Genomic DNA, 15,185 nt, shown 5'->3' with positions numbered 1-15,185 from the left:
ATAAAATAAAAAGCGCTGGTCCTTTATAGAAAGGCGTTTCCTGCCTGTACCATGGTGGGTTTTCGTGTTCCCTCAGAGGATGCGTGCAGCCCCTCTGCCGTGCTGAACTTCAGCATGACTCCCTGCTTCACAGCCTCAGCACGGGAGGGAGGGCATCCCTCTTGAGCAGCTACAAGCTGGAGCTGCTCACCCAGAGAGATGGGGTGCCCTTCAGGCACCCTACGCCCCAGCTCTCCTCCCACCCAGGCAAGCAGCTGCCAGGGGCTCCACGTCCGTGAGCAGCTGGGAGAGGGGCAGCAAGCAGCGCCTCAGGGAAGCCTCCCAAGAACAGGGGAGTCGGACGCCCCTTCAGCCTCAAGTGTTCGTAACAGCTCACTTTGCAACCCGGCCCAGCTTGTCTGGAAGGGATTTGTTCTCACACCAAGTGGCCACATCCTTGCGGGACAAGCGGATCACCGGGAGGGCAGGGGAGCCAGGCTGAAATGTGCCTCCAGCAGCTGCTTCAGGCTGGATGGTGCAGCAGGAGCCACACAGCCCTGTTTGTGCTGGACAGGGGATGAAAACAAAGTGCCAAGGGCACCTCCTTTCCCATTTGGCTAAAAATACTTCCCAGACCTCGTTATTGGCAGCCTGGTGTCAGCAGCACCTGGAAACGCTGACAGAGCTAATTTTTGCTCTGCTGTCTCTGGCAATCCTTGTTCTTTCCTGCCTCAAGGGGAGAGTGCATCTCATCATGACAGAAGGTTGAGGCTCTCCCCTATTTACCGGGCAGAGCCAACACACAGACCAGAGTCCAGGAGACAGCAGCCACCACAGAAACACAGCCATGCCTTTGCTCCCACCCCTAGCAGACGAGGATCAGGAAGTTAAAAGGGATCCACTGAACCGCAGCGACTTGAAAGGGTTCATACCAACTTCAAGGAGCTGAGGATCAAATACTGGTCATGCTGTCAGGACCAGTTGCTCTCTAATGTATAGAGGTGAAGTACAAGTGCTGGCTTCTTGTGACTGTTCACTTGAAATGCGAGTAGCACACTTGAAATGAGAGGTGACTTACTGTCGTCTCCTGCTGACGGGTTAGCGTCACATCCTGGCAGGGTGCTGCAGGATGCTTGCATTAATGTTTGTGCACCACTTTGAAGCTGTGAACAGCTGCCTACGTGGCCAAGTATTTTATTAAATTACCTGGCTAGCCAGAGGACAGGAAAGCAGGAGAGATCCACAGCACTGTCCTCCTGCATTGGTGCCACATCAGCGTGACCAATGTAAAACTGCACCTCCACTTGGTACGTGTTAAAATGGCAGGGAAGGCTCACCCACCCGCGCTCCCCAGGCAAGCGCCAAGGGGACGGAGCTGCCACTGCTCGTGACAGCAGGCACTGCAAGAACAGAGGAGAGTGGAGAGATGGACGGATAGAGACCAAATGCCACAGGGGAGCATGGGGGACGCAGGATGAGCTACCTGCCTGGGGACAGCTGGAGGGAGGACACATACTTGAATGCATCAAGCCTGACAAGGGGAAACGCATTGCAATTCCCAAGCTGCAGCAGATGCCTGGGAGTCCTGTTGGCTGGGCCCTCGTGCCTGAGCATGAAGCATTGCCTCGTCTGGCACTAAGCTTACCATAAGAGAGAGACTTGCATAGCAAAGTTTGGGCTCTAACCCTCTTGCTCCTGCTGAGTACTTGAATCTGCTTCTCTCTGCTCCAAGTCCCCATCACCTTCTGCACAGTAGTAGAAAGCCTCCCTCCTCTGCTTTCTTTTGTTCTGTCTGCAAACAATGCAACAAGCTCCACCAGGAAGCAGCACAAAGAACAAGAAAAAATGAGAATAAGCATAGTTCTGTCCCCAAGGCCCCTTTCCTACAATTACAGATCAGAAAATAAAATCTATGTTCTGTAGCACTGCTAGAAACAGTCAAGTGAAAAAGCACATGCACACATGTACACACACACACACACAGAGGGGTAGAAAGACTGCACACATCTGAAGAATGAAATCTAACAGCCACGTGCTCAGGGCAGGCCACAAAGAAAGAAATCAGACATGTAGCCTGAATAGAGAGGGTAGCCACATGACAAGGTCAGCAGAGGTACTCTGAGAACACGTCCAACTGACAGCACCGACTAGTGCAACTGGTGCAACACTCACATACACAGCTCTAGTTCCTGGCATGCCAAGGCTGATTTCATTCACGTTCACCCCAAAGACAACTTTCAGCACCCAGCTCTGTGACACAGTACTCTCTGCTAGCTGCCAGGCATCTCTAGATGGCAGCTTTCCATGTGTGAATTCTTCTCCGATCTTTCTAAACATCTCAATCTTCATTTCCATGAAGATCTTGAGATACCCCTCAGGCCACCTTGAACCAGTGCGTTCCCCATGGCTCCACAGCACTGGAGCTCAGCACCCCAAGCAGCCGCATGGCAACATCATCGAATGGCATCAGTACTGTAACTGAGCCCTCCCTGGCCACGTCCTCCTCTGCAGGACGTCCCTGTCGTGTCCCAGTCTATTGCTGCCTGGGACAGGCTCCCTACAGAGCTCTCAAATGCAAAGCCACCACTGCTCATTTGAAGTGAGCAGCTGTGCACAAGGTGCCTGCAGCCCTGCCATCACCTGGCACAAGAACACACATTTCAAGGAAATTTTCCACACATTGAGGTTGTTTGCTGAACACCAGTTTCCAACCCAACTGCTCATGACTCAGGCCAGTTGGCAGAGCCAGAAGGCTGCTTCATGCCTTAGGTAATAGCAATTTAACAAGGTAACAATCTCTTTAGCCACAAATTAAATGGAAATAGGAAATGTCCTGTGCAGATAAGCTGCTGCCTGGATTATGTCTCCTGCCCAAATATAAACTCCTCTGATCTTCAATCCCTGTGCACGCATGCACGCACACACACACAGAGGCAAGCTGTGGCTCCGCACCTCCCAAGCCTCACCTCATTTGTCATCCTTCATCACTGCCCTCCTGTCATTTCTGGTCACTCGTCTGGCCTGCATCAGGCACCATTGCAGATGCCTCACTGTCAGCAGCAAGGACATACAAGCATCACCCAGCCACCTTCCCCGACATTCCCTTGCCACTCACAAATCCACTGCTTGCCAGTGACGTATGTCACCTGTGAGATGGCTGCTCTTGCCTGCCTGTTGCTTGTGCACAGGCTGCCGCTCACCTGCCAGCTGCCTGTCCCGTAGGACACACTCACGTGCCTGGCCACGCATGCAGCGCTTGTCACCTTCACCTGCACTGCCCCTCCTCCTCTGCCACCACCTGCCCTCTGCCCCGGCCATGGCCACCAGCCCCCTCAGGCCACACGCGTCCCTTGCGGGTGACCCCACGCCCACCGCTGGAAGGAAGATGATGCGAGGTTTAGGCGGCTGCTTTACCGGACAGGATGGTTCGCTGTGTCTGGGTCAAGGGCGGTGACCACCCCCACGACAGAGCCAACGTGTGCGTCCTCCTGGACCTCCATCAGGTTGGAGGGGGGCCGGAACTCGGGGGGCTCATCGACATCCAGCACCGAGACCCGCACAATGGTCTGGTCCCGGAAAGTGCCCAGGTCCACGAACCGCGGGTCCACGAACTTGTTGAGGGCCTCCACCACGACAGTGTGCACTTTTTTCGACTCGTAGTCAAGCGGCTGGGACAACAGGAGAGGGTTAGCTGTACCCAGCCCGAGGAGCTCCCCTGCTGCCCCTTCCTTCCCCGGAGACATCAGGGGCAGCACTAAACCACCTGCTCCCCCGGCAGCACCTCTGCAGGAGACTGGGAGTTCGTGTTCTGCCCTTCTGCTGGCAGTGCCCACACCAAGGTGGGCAGGAGGAGGCCTCCAGCCTGCTCCCCCCAGGGCCCCCAGCCGGGTGTCCAGGTTGTGCAGGCAGCCAGGATTCACTGGGAAGACGGCACATTGTGTGCTGCAAGTGAGCGGGTTTTGATCATTAATCACCCTGCTATTATTTCTACAGGGGAGGTGAACTGAATGCAGTGGCCTCGGTGAACAACCATTCTTTCTTGCCTGCATCAAGTGCTTGCTTGATTATTTTTGCCACCAAAAGCAGATGCTTTCAAAGTGCCGTTGGTCAGGTATAGGAATTAGGTGGGCATATCTCTCCCCAACAGGTGCTATCAATAAAAGCTGTAAGCACTCGTGTCCGCAGCCCTATGCACAGCTTCACCTATGCATGGCTCGCTTCTTCACTGCCACCCAGGGAGCCACCCTGCGCAGGCTCCAGCAGGCACTGTGCTGCTGCTCCTTTTCAGCCTTTCCTCCCAGACACAGGTCTGTGTTTTGCCATCCAGGCAGAACAGAAGCAGGTCTCTCCCTGCACCTGCAGGCACAAAAATGCAACTGCTACTGCTAAAGCAGCACTCAGAGGAGCATTTATTTCAACTCAAATGCAGCAGCAGGAGCCCCCAAAGGAAAAGGCCCTCCTAGAGATCTGCGCCCTCCCTGCCCAACCAGCTTTCCTCATCTCTCACCTTCTGTACCGTGATGACAGCCTCTTGGGTATTGCTGTCCGTGATGACTTTGAACACCTCCACCCCTTCCTCATCCTTCACCTGATACATCATGTCCGTGTTCTCCCCGACGTCAGAGTCCTCTGCTTTCACCCTCCCGATGGCGGTGCCCACAGGGGCAGTTTCAACAATGCTGAACTGATACATCTCTGGAGGAGAAAAAGGTACTAGGGTCACTGCTTCTGCCTTTGAACCCCCTTCTCCTGCCTGATATAGCCCTTCACACACCTCCCTGGGGACACCCTTGCACTACAAGGGCTGCCCAAACTCTGCCAGCGTCTATAGTCCAGAATGCCCTACCAGGAGAAACACACACCCCGCCAAAAACAAGGGCTGAGGGAAGACAACTGGGGAGCACTAATGTTTCAAGGTGCCGGGTGAAGTAAGGGCTGATCTCTCTGTATGGACACTGCCCTGCAATCAGTGTTCTCTGAATCTTTGCAAACTTTACCGTTTCTAATTTCTAGAAGATGCAGCTAAAGAGCTGAGCCTCCTCCAGCTGCAGTACCCCTTCTGGTCTGCCAGCCATGCTGCCGGTCTCTGCTGCTGGCGTGCACTGCAGAGATTGCACAGCCCACTCTTTGCAGCAGGATCACCCACCTTCCTCGTTTGGGGAGGATCCCAGAGAAGACACAAGCCTGAGCCACAGGCCACTAGCAGTGACTTGGAAAACAGAGCTGTCCTGTGACAAGGCTGCTGTCTGTGAGCTGGGCAGGGTCACCATGCCTCACGTTGGGGCAGAGCGTGCCCAGCCCTGACGCGGAGCCATGAGGAGCCAGGCCAGCAGCCGAGTCCTTGCCCAAGCTCCCAGGAGACAGCAGCACGGAGCAGGCTGCCTTCTCCCCCAGCGCTGCTCAGAGAGGGTTCAGGAAAGGGCCAGCTCTGCTCTCCCCAGCACACAGCCCTGCTCACTCCCAGGACTAGTACCAGGAGCGGGGGTCAGCCAAGGCAGCTGCCCCTCCAAACTGCCAGGCAGGAACACATTCAGATCCAGGCAAGAAGCTGTGCATGCTATGGTACCTTGGTTCTGCCACCCTGCAAGCAGCATGAGCAGCCGGGCCGACTCACCCTGCAGACACGTGCCAGGCTGTGCCGGGAGCTGAGCTGCTGTCTGTCGTGGTTTAGCCAGGAAACCAGGACACTGTCCCACCACCCACAAGGGGCCAGAACCAGGACAAGGGCCAGCGCTCACCCCCCACTGCTGTCAGGACTTACTCTGAGGGAAGCGTGGTGGGTTGTCATTGACATCAGTGACTACGATGGTGACTGTGGTGGATCCAGACAGGCCACCCAGCTGTCCTGCCATGTCCGTTGCGCGGATCACCACCTCATACCGGTCCTGCGTCTCACGGTCCAGGTCAGCCACGGCTGTCCGGATCACACCTGGAAACCAGCAGGACAGCGTGAGCACAGGCAGGTCGCAGAGCATCCGCAGTCACAGACGGGGTGAGGCTGGAAGGGGACGCTGGAATTTACCTTATCCAAGCCCCAGCTCTAAACAGGATCAGCTAGATCTCCCAGCCTCTCCAAATACGGCAGATGCTCCAATACTTCACCGATCTTCATGGCCCTTCCCTGGACTCACTCTAGTATGCCCACGTCTCATATTTGCACAGCACTCGCGTCATCTCACCAGTGCAGAGTAGAAGGGATGGGTCACCTCCTTCAACTGCTGGCGATGCCCTTCCTAACGCAGCCCTAGGTGCCGTGGGTCACCTCTACCATGGGAGCACGTTGCTGGCAACAACCACCATCATCTGCTGGGCCCCAGCAAAGGAGAGCAAACCCTTTTGCAGCCTTCACAGAGATGACATAAGCAAAAGCCAACTGAGGGGAGAAAAGATCTCTAGAGAGAAGAACAAGCCCAGGGGGGTGTCAGCCAGGCAGAAACATCCTGAAGATCCCCCCAGAGCCCAGGCCCAACCTGGTCCCAGCAAGCCTCTGCAGCCGATTTGCAGGCACACTGCATGAAAGGTTCCTGACTGCTGCTTCTACTGCAGGCTGCCGGTAGCTCCGACAGGGTTAAACTCCAGCTCAGAGGAGGTTTGTACTTCTCTCCAGGGAGGCCAGGAGCCCAGTGAAGGATTGGTGGGGGCCAGAGGCACAGGAACAAGAGGACTCGCCCAGCGGGGGCCAGCCTCAAGGTTTGCACAGAAAGGCTGTGTAAAAGCCCACGCTGAGTCACGAAACCCCTTTGGCACAAATCTGCACCAGCCCACTTATCCTTATCTGCTCAAGCAGGAGCCAGGCTTGCCACAGCATTCCTAACAGAACATCGCTGTTCTGAGCCCAAGCTCCATTTCACAGGTGCCTCATGGCCCAAGCATGCCCGGAGGGACCGCTATTTGATTTGGAGAATATGGGGGGGGGGGGGGAGGCAGTGTATTTCCAAAAGTCCGTCTGCACAAAACCCCTCATTTTCAAGTGTCCTTCTAAGTTAAAGAGACCAGAGATGACATACATGCTCTGTGTCAAGGGCTGAGAATGAACTAGAGACCGTAAAGCTTAACAAAATATATGGTATGTTAGTACTTTTTATGAAACGAAGTCTCTTAAAAAAAGTGTTTATAGGTCTTCAGTAGTCATCTGGGCTTGGGGGAAATGACCAGGACTAAAATATAAAGGAATGTAAAACAAGAAACAGAGTAGTAAAACCCAGAAACCACTGTGAATGGCAGAAGTTACAACTTCCTATGTCACCCAGGAGTGTTTCATTTACATGGAAACAAAGCAGAGAAGAAATATTTTGAGAACGAAAGAAAGAAATGACTCTGCCCTGAGGTGGCACCAGGGGCACGCATGAGTGCATACATGGATGCAAGGTCATTAGCGGCACATTCCCAGTCCCACTATACCAGCAACATCCCAGAACAGCTAGGAATCAGCTTAAAATCCCCTCCAGCTCAGTTTCTTAACATTCCCACAGATTTAGACATTGTTTTCTGTTTTTGTAATTGCTCTCTCTTCCAGGCTTTTCTGTTTAACTATTAGCTTTACCTCCTCCTACTGTGAACTACAAAATCCATCTTTGCTTTGTTTCACCAGTAATCCTGCCTGGTGTTAAGGAGGATGCTGGAAGGGGGGTGCCTGGCTGTCGGTGTGGGTCTCCAGCGAAGGGGTCTGACTTGGAGGGAACAAGGAGCTCCTCCCTTGCCGAGCGAACAGCAGAGAATGATCCAGTTGCTCTCAGCGACTTGCAAGACATTTGCTGACATGCAACAAAGCAAGCAATGGCAGAGCATCACAGCCATCCAAGCCACCTGGCTCAAGGCAGACACTTCTGGGAAGCCTTCATCACAACCTGAGCACAGCGGAGGGGAGAGCTGGGTGCCAGCAGGCTGCAAGCAGACAAGACGTGGCTTCAGGGACGTACCCTGAGGCTTCCAGGCACCAGCCCTCCACAGCCAGCGCGTTGCCACAGTTTACCCGTTCATGCCTGGCGTGACCTTGTGCACCTCCTGACAAAGGCCATGGGTGGACGGGTCACACCAAAGAGCCACCGGTGCTGTGGCCCAAAGTCTGTCAGAAATGCCACTGAGCTGGGAGGATGAAATTCCTTCCCCCTTTGCATGACATTACAGGTGCAGCAGGAGCTGGCAACACTGTTCTGCAGACATTTATCTCTCCTTGCTTTCTGAAACTAGCAATTATTCCAATGATTATCATTGTTAGGATTTATTATAAAGACATAATGACCATTTCAGACCCTTGCAGCTCCCCAGCTCTCATGGATAGGCACAATTTCACCCAGCTTCCCTTGTCTTTCTGTAATTACCTGGACTCACACTGCCTTCAGCCCCATGAATTGAGAGAAGGCTCCATCTCATCCACCGTCTCTCGAGCACGTCCAGCATCTGCCCGCTTACACACTCAGGTAACTCTCAGCCCTTCTACCGCTCGATCACCGAGGTCCATGCTCCTGGCCAGCACGCAGGTCAGAGGCAGCACGGAGCACTGCAGAACTTCTGCTAGGGAGCATCCCAACCCCTCCACAGGAGGACAGCAGGTGTTTACCCTGCGATGGGGCCCAGGGTCTGCCCTGGCTCCCTCATTCATCTGGGTCTGTTCAGAGGCAGCTATTTGACCAGGAGTCCCAGCCCACCTGGTCCAAAGGGGCTGAGGCAGCGCCGACAAGGGAGCTACGAATGCACCTCCAGGCACGTGTCCCAGCGAGAACTGCAAGCTCCCATCTGAGAGCAGGCAGCACTGGCCTTGCACAAGCACCATCTCCCCAGGGCTGCATGGGACTGCCCTCAGCCAGCCATGCTTATAGGCCACTCCTGCCACTCCACTATGAATATAAACCCGTTATTTCTGGGCAAGCACTATCTCATTGAAATTTAAGCAATTCTGTTAATTAGCAGGGTCTGAAGCATTTTATAATGAAAATGATTCATGTCAGCACAATAGTGATGAATTGGGATGAGAGGGAAAAAGCTCATGCATTCACCAAGGCTGTAATGACTTAACTGAGCTGCTCATAATGATATAGCTCATAATACACCATGCAAGATGGGAGGAAAGTGCTCAGGCGCTTCCCAGAACACCTCCAAGGTCACCCGTCCCAGCGGGGAGCAAGTCCAGGCCATTTGGCATGTGCAGGGCAGACAAACGGCCCCAGCCAGCTCCAGTTCTTCTAGTGGCACGAGACAGACAAAATCCTTGTCTTTGACGGGGGTGCAGGCTGCGAGCAGAAACCACCTCCTGCCAAGATGCTGTTTGTCTAGTCCATCCTGGAAAAGTGGGGGTCTGATGCAGACGAACTGCCGCATGCCCCATGCCTGTAGGAGCCCCAGCAGGACTGCCACTGAGAAAGCTGTTCCCCCTAAAGATGCACGGGCCACACCAGGCTGCTACCCCAAGAGTCAGGCTGGTTTTGCCTTTTAGACTGAGGTACCACTTACCATTTGCTAGCGGCCTTGACAAATCAGGGTCTCCAAACATGCTCCACACCAATTCCTTGAATATGGCGCTATGAGTGCTGCCATAAACACCCACCAGCAGCAGACTTGTGTGGTTCTGTCTCCTAGAGCCAGAAGAGCCTCTGCTCCCAAAACCTGACCCCCAGGGACTCTGCAAAAGCAGCAGCAAGTGATGGTGGCAGACCTGTTCTCAGGGCACAGAGACAGAAGAAGCAGGGACCTCCACTGCCGTGTGTAGAACAGGGAAAAATCCTGGCTATCATCTCCCAAGATTCACCTTCTTTCCAGCCAGAAAAGCTGCCAAACTTTGTCCTTCCCAGACACTGCTAACAAAGCAAGAACAACCTCTAGCTCAGACTCGTCTCCCTAGTTCTTGTCAGCATCTGTTATAGTTGAATAATACAGACGCATGGTGGCATACCCTCTGGTACAAGGCACACGTGGCTTTCCAGTATGATCCGGATTAATCAGTATAATTACCAGGCAAGGGGACACTTACAGCATCGCATAAATACCGTCAATCTGCTCAAACAGCAGACACTCTTTGGGTGATAAAAACAAAGCAGGACAAAGCACTCGGCAGGTAACTGCCTTCAGGAATCCCATCGTTATGGGCTTTGCTCTGCTTTCAGATACTTCTAGCTGAGATGTCCACATCCTCAGAGACCCTCTGGACAAGGCACCTCCCAGCTGAGGGCAGTCAGGAGCAACATGCTCCCTGCCACAAAGCGCAGACAAAGTGGTGGAGAAATGTACGTGGAGGTATCCTCAGGAGGTCCTTGGTCCAACTACAGCTCAAAGCAGGCAGTCTTCAAAGGCAGATGAGATTACTCGGGGCCACATCCAGTCAGGTTTTGAGTATCTCCAAGGATGGAAATGCCACCTTCATTGTGACAAGTTCTCTCTTCCTGTCATTTGTGTCTTTTTACTGTGCATGCCTGAGAAGAGCCTGGCTGTGTCTTCTCTATCCCCTCCTATTAGGTAGCTGGATAAAACATATTCACTCCTCCCAGCAGCTTGGTCAGTTAACGCAAAGAGATCTCTGCCTCAGCCCAGGGGTGGCAAGGCAGCTGCCAAATAGACTGCAAATTCCTCACCTGTGCCCACACCTGCCTGCAGGGACACAGAAATACCAATATATTTGCCAAGACACAAGTGCTTTTTGAGGCATACATCCTAGAGGAGGTCAGCCCACTGCAGACGGGGTCTTAGGCCCAAGAACCAGCACTTCATCTGCCCAACGTGCACAGCCCCCCTTCCTGTCCTTCAGTTCAGGACAATCTGGGAGGCAGAAGCTACAGGTGGTCTCAGCAAGGTACTAGGCACAAGGTTCAGGAGGTTCAGGGCTCTTCAGCAAATAAGGTACCGAGCTGAGATCCAGAAATGGAAACATTACGGTTGCACCAGCATAACCAAGCTAAGCAGCGAAGTTAATTGGAAGGGCGCAGGGTCACACAACTATTGTGGCTGAGGGATTCTGCAGCCTGCGGATTTCTAGTGTGGTATCTTTCATAGCAGGTGGCCAAGTCCTTTTCGTACCAGTGTGTCCCGTAGCTCCCAGGACAGCACCTACAGAGACGGAGCTACTGCCGCTGCTCAGAGAGGAGCACCTAACAGGGCCTCGTCCCTGTCTGGAATCAGCCTTGCCCATGCCAGCAGAGAGGCAGCAGTGCCCTGGAGAGAGGCACCCTCAGTGAGCTCCAACAGATGGGCCAGCACACTTACCCTTCCTTTGTATCTTCTTTTAGCAGCTAAATCCCTCGTCATTTAATATTAACTCCCACTGCACATTAGTAGATATACCCTAATTTCCTCAAGACGACCAAACATACAATTTGGTCCCAAACCAACTGAAGTTCCTGCACCACTCTAAAAAGGACTGTTAACATTCAGTCTTGCTAATAAAAGCACCTTAAATAAGGTGGCTTCTCTGCAGCCTCTCATTACCCGTGCTCAGAGCCCCTTGTCCCTGCGCACAGCTCTGGTGAATAAGCTTCTGGGATGGGACACAGGCCTGCAAAAACCCATGAGCGTGCACAAACACGCACATACTGATATCTGTGTTTCCAGGCACCAAGGAGCATTTTTAACAAACTGGCAAGAGCAGCAGAGAAACACGTTCTGCCTCCCACCACCGCATCACACAAATCCAACAGTTCATCAGCCCAAATCAGCATGCAGCATGTTCCCAGCAACAACTCCTCTCCCAGTCTACCCTTACTACCGTGGGACTAGGGCTGTGGTCGGTCTCCAAACAGGGCAAGGCCGACAGGTAAGGATGAAACAACTAATGACTGCACACAAATAACCATAAACTTCAACCCAGCAGGCCAGTATTTCTTGTCCTGCTCTCCCTGGCACAAGTACCTCTAAGCCCTCACCAGCTCAGTCTCCAAATCAGGAGACAAGCTCTAGAAGTCAGGAGCTGTTTTAAGTAATCATAAATGCCAGGCTGCATTTCAATTAGCCTTCTGAGTCCTTCTGCCTTTTCCCTGCATACAGCAGAATGACAGATTTTTAAGAACAACCTCTTCTTTTCAGTAAAAAGCAAGATGCCCATGCATTTTCCTGAACTGACAAGCTGGGCTTTTAGGAAAGCACCAAATATCATAATGCCTACAAAGTTACCCGCTGTGATTGTTCTGTAGCAGTCAATATCCCTGCAAAGGGATAAACAAGACTGCTGGAGCCCAGGGTACCAGGTTGTGCCCCCCTTCTGGGTATCAAGTATTTTCAGGTTTCCTCCTGAGGCCGTGGGCAGGGATTGTAGGCAGCAGCGAGTCTCCAGCCATGCTGGCCAGAGATGAGAAAGGGCACTGCAAAGAACATGGGAACAGACACGAGCAGGCAGGCACAGCTGCCTGCCAAAGAAGAGCTTTGCCCCTATAAAGGTGAATAATCTGCAGAGGTACAGAGAGTGCAGGGTGATATAAAGCAACACGAAAATTTGGCCTGCAAATTTAAATGCACTCTCATTTCTCCTCTCACATAAATGCACTGGGAGTCACATACTCTTTATGCCCATCTCAGCATCTGAAAAGCCTAAGTCAGAAGGATCTTGGTGAGGGCAGGCTTCCTGGAGCTAGAAGAGGAACTAGCACTAAACCTCCTGACCCATGTCCTGGCAGGCAAAGCTGGGGCTCACCCCATCCGCCAGTCAGCAGCCTGCTGCAGGGCGAGAGAGGGGCTCTCTGCAGCCAGACTGAAGCACTCTCACTCAGAGACCCACCACCACCACCGATGGCAGGAGTGGCTGCTTCCCAACAGAAGCAGCAAAGCACACGTGCTGACTACTCTAAAAGCACAGCCTCCTTCCTGCAGGAACAGGGCAGACACAAAACAGTGCAGTGCAGCTCACCTGTACAAAGAGCAGACAAAGATCAGTTGCACCCTATCTGCAAACTGAGAATGAATGAGGAAGGCAGCACAAAGCCTAAATATGACTAATGCCTGCGGGCTCTTGCAAGGAGCCTAGCAGATATTCTCATAGCTGACACAGAAAATCATGCCTCCAAAGCTTGTGCATACAAAGCTCCCCAACTCATACACCAAAAAAGCCAGCCTAGACCTTCAACACATGCAGGGTACATTCTGGGGCCTGACTGGGGGCATACAACACAAACCCACAGACAGCTTCAGTATCTGAAACTTAGTTCTCAAAGCCCAAGAGGTAGTGGCTGGTGTACATGAAAGGAAAGAAAAAGCTCATATGCATCAGCTGTGCCTTTTCTTCACCATCATTGAACACTGCGGAAACTGGAATCACCCTCCTCAGCTTTGTAGACACCAGCAAATGCCGTGCTGCAGCTCCCACTATTGCAGTGGAGCTATTTAGTTGCAAAAAGATGTCTGAGACACTATGGGAATTCAGGGCTTATTGAGTGGTAGGACTTGGCATAGCACAGCATCCAGATGGTTCAGGTCTGCCTTTGAAAGGTCCATCCAATCCAAAATTCCCAGCTGAATACTACAGCTAGTAACACCCAAGAAGAGGAGACAAACTAAGCAACCTACACATGGCCAATATCCTGCAGTCAAGTGTGCAAACCACACTTGTACATGCAACACCTATGCTATGAAGGACAGTACAAAAAGAGCTGGTTGTAAAGGCAAGGGAGGAAGAGAGAACCCGTGCTGGAAGAAGTCACGGGCTTAGGTGGTGTGCAAGGGAGCCCATAGGGACCTGCAAGAAAAGGTGGAGAAGGAGGTCAAAACCAAAAGGGGAAACCAAATTGTTCTTCATTACCATATAATATAAGAAATGTAACATGCCAGGTTTTTATGGTTCTTTTTATGGCCATTAATAACAATGGTGGCTCTGAGAGCTATGCTGCTGCTATGGATAATTAAATCTTATGCTCAGAGCAGAAGCCAGGCCACCCAGGGCAGTCAGGCCAGGATTCCCATGTGGAGCACTAAAAACCTATTCAAGTGCAGGGTGGGATCAGGATGGGATTTGCTTGGGTGGATGTGCTAGCTCTTGGCCAGTACCAATGAGACACGATGAAACAATGTCCCCCCTCAGCATTGCCAGCCCTGTAGCTGCTGCCCTGCCCAGCAGCACGTCCACGCAGGCTAGCGCTGACAGCAGGGCATGCAGCTCACGCCAAGCACGAGGCCACACGCAGTGCAGGACAGACTGCAGCTGCATCTTAAGTGGCCGACCGGCAGAGCTGCACCCCGCCTTCCTGGAGCTCAGGCAAGGCAGCTACAAAAGGCCATTCACAGCTCAGGCATCACCTTAGCCTCAGTACCTGCTTTAGCAGTCAGATACTCTGGAAACAGACATGCTCAAGAGGGGCTGATGACTCTTCTGCAGATTGTCAGCAGTTTTGCTTGTATGAATCACAAGTAAGTAGAACAGTAAATCAACCCCCCCCAGTGTATCAAACAACCAGCTTGAGAATTAAAACACAAAAAGTCAAGGAATCAAGAAGCTTGGATTCCCAGAGTGACATTAATTCTCACCACAGTCCCACAGGGCACATTTTAGTTTATGCCTTAATACAGAGCATTAATGTTGTTGCAGGAAGCTGAGCCTCTGCATGTCCTGGCTTGTGCATTTTGCTCCCAGTGGTCCCTCTTCATTCTACCAGCCAGGCTTCCGCTCACACAAAGCTGTCTCAGACTAACAGGATCTCACACACACCTGAATTTTCAGTGTTTAGCCCATTGTTCATCCATCTCCCCCCTCATCCCGTCCGTCTCCTCTCAATAAAACAAAGCAAATCTGGCAGAGAACACCCAGGTGCAGCAGCTGCTGGGCCAGGAGCGGGTGCAGCCCGAAGCTTGTTCTTGTGCACTCTCCCCACCACACCCCCTCTGTCCACACAATGGCGTTTTCTACCGCGTACCCCAGCTCTGCTCTCAGGTGTGCTTAGGAGCTACCAAATTTGAGCTTTCCTCCAGTGGCAGCCAGGGCTGGCGGCACAGACAGGGCTGCGACTGGCTTGCCCACGTGCACCAGACCCGTTTTCAGCAGGTGCATGGTTTCACGCAGATGCAGAGGCTCAGGCACACATACCTTCCTGACACTCTCCTTATGCCAGAGCCTCCAAACAAATTTCACTCTGACTTACAAAAGAACAGCCTTAGAAAATATCTATTAGCACAGACACAGGTCAGCTGACAGACTTGGCACTTCAGTCCAAGGGTTGATCTCAGCCTGTGTCACTGCGGTTCAGCAATAGGGGTGGGGGGGGGGGGCACTTTGCTGTCCAGCTTTCCAACAAGAGCTG

General features: G+C 52.7%; 1 protein-coding gene across 1 annotated transcript in view; it reads right to left on the bottom strand.

The window, feature by feature from the left end:
- CDH22 (cadherin 22) overlaps positions 1 to 15,185 on the bottom strand; it is a 55,637-nt gene that overhangs the window by 23,885 nt on the left and 16,567 nt on the right. Inside the window, exons 4-6 of the mRNA XM_075721395.1 lie at positions 5,741 to 5,908; positions 4,487 to 4,674; positions 3,394 to 3,647 (exon numbers count right to left, since the gene is read on the bottom strand). Of these exons, the coding sequence (XP_075577510.1) occupies positions 3,394 to 3,647; positions 4,487 to 4,674; positions 5,741 to 5,908 (610 nt within the window). The remainder of the gene's footprint in view (positions 1 to 3,393; positions 3,648 to 4,486; positions 4,675 to 5,740; positions 5,909 to 15,185) is intronic.

The sequence above is a fragment of the Pelecanus crispus genome, chromosome 14 (genome assembly GCF_030463565.1).
Source record: "Pelecanus crispus isolate bPelCri1 chromosome 14, bPelCri1.pri, whole genome shotgun sequence".
Classification (NCBI taxonomy): domain Eukaryota; kingdom Metazoa; phylum Chordata; class Aves; order Pelecaniformes; family Pelecanidae; genus Pelecanus; species Pelecanus crispus.
The sequence above is the reverse complement of the archived record's forward strand: the minus strand, read 5'-3'. Positions and strand labels throughout refer to the sequence as shown.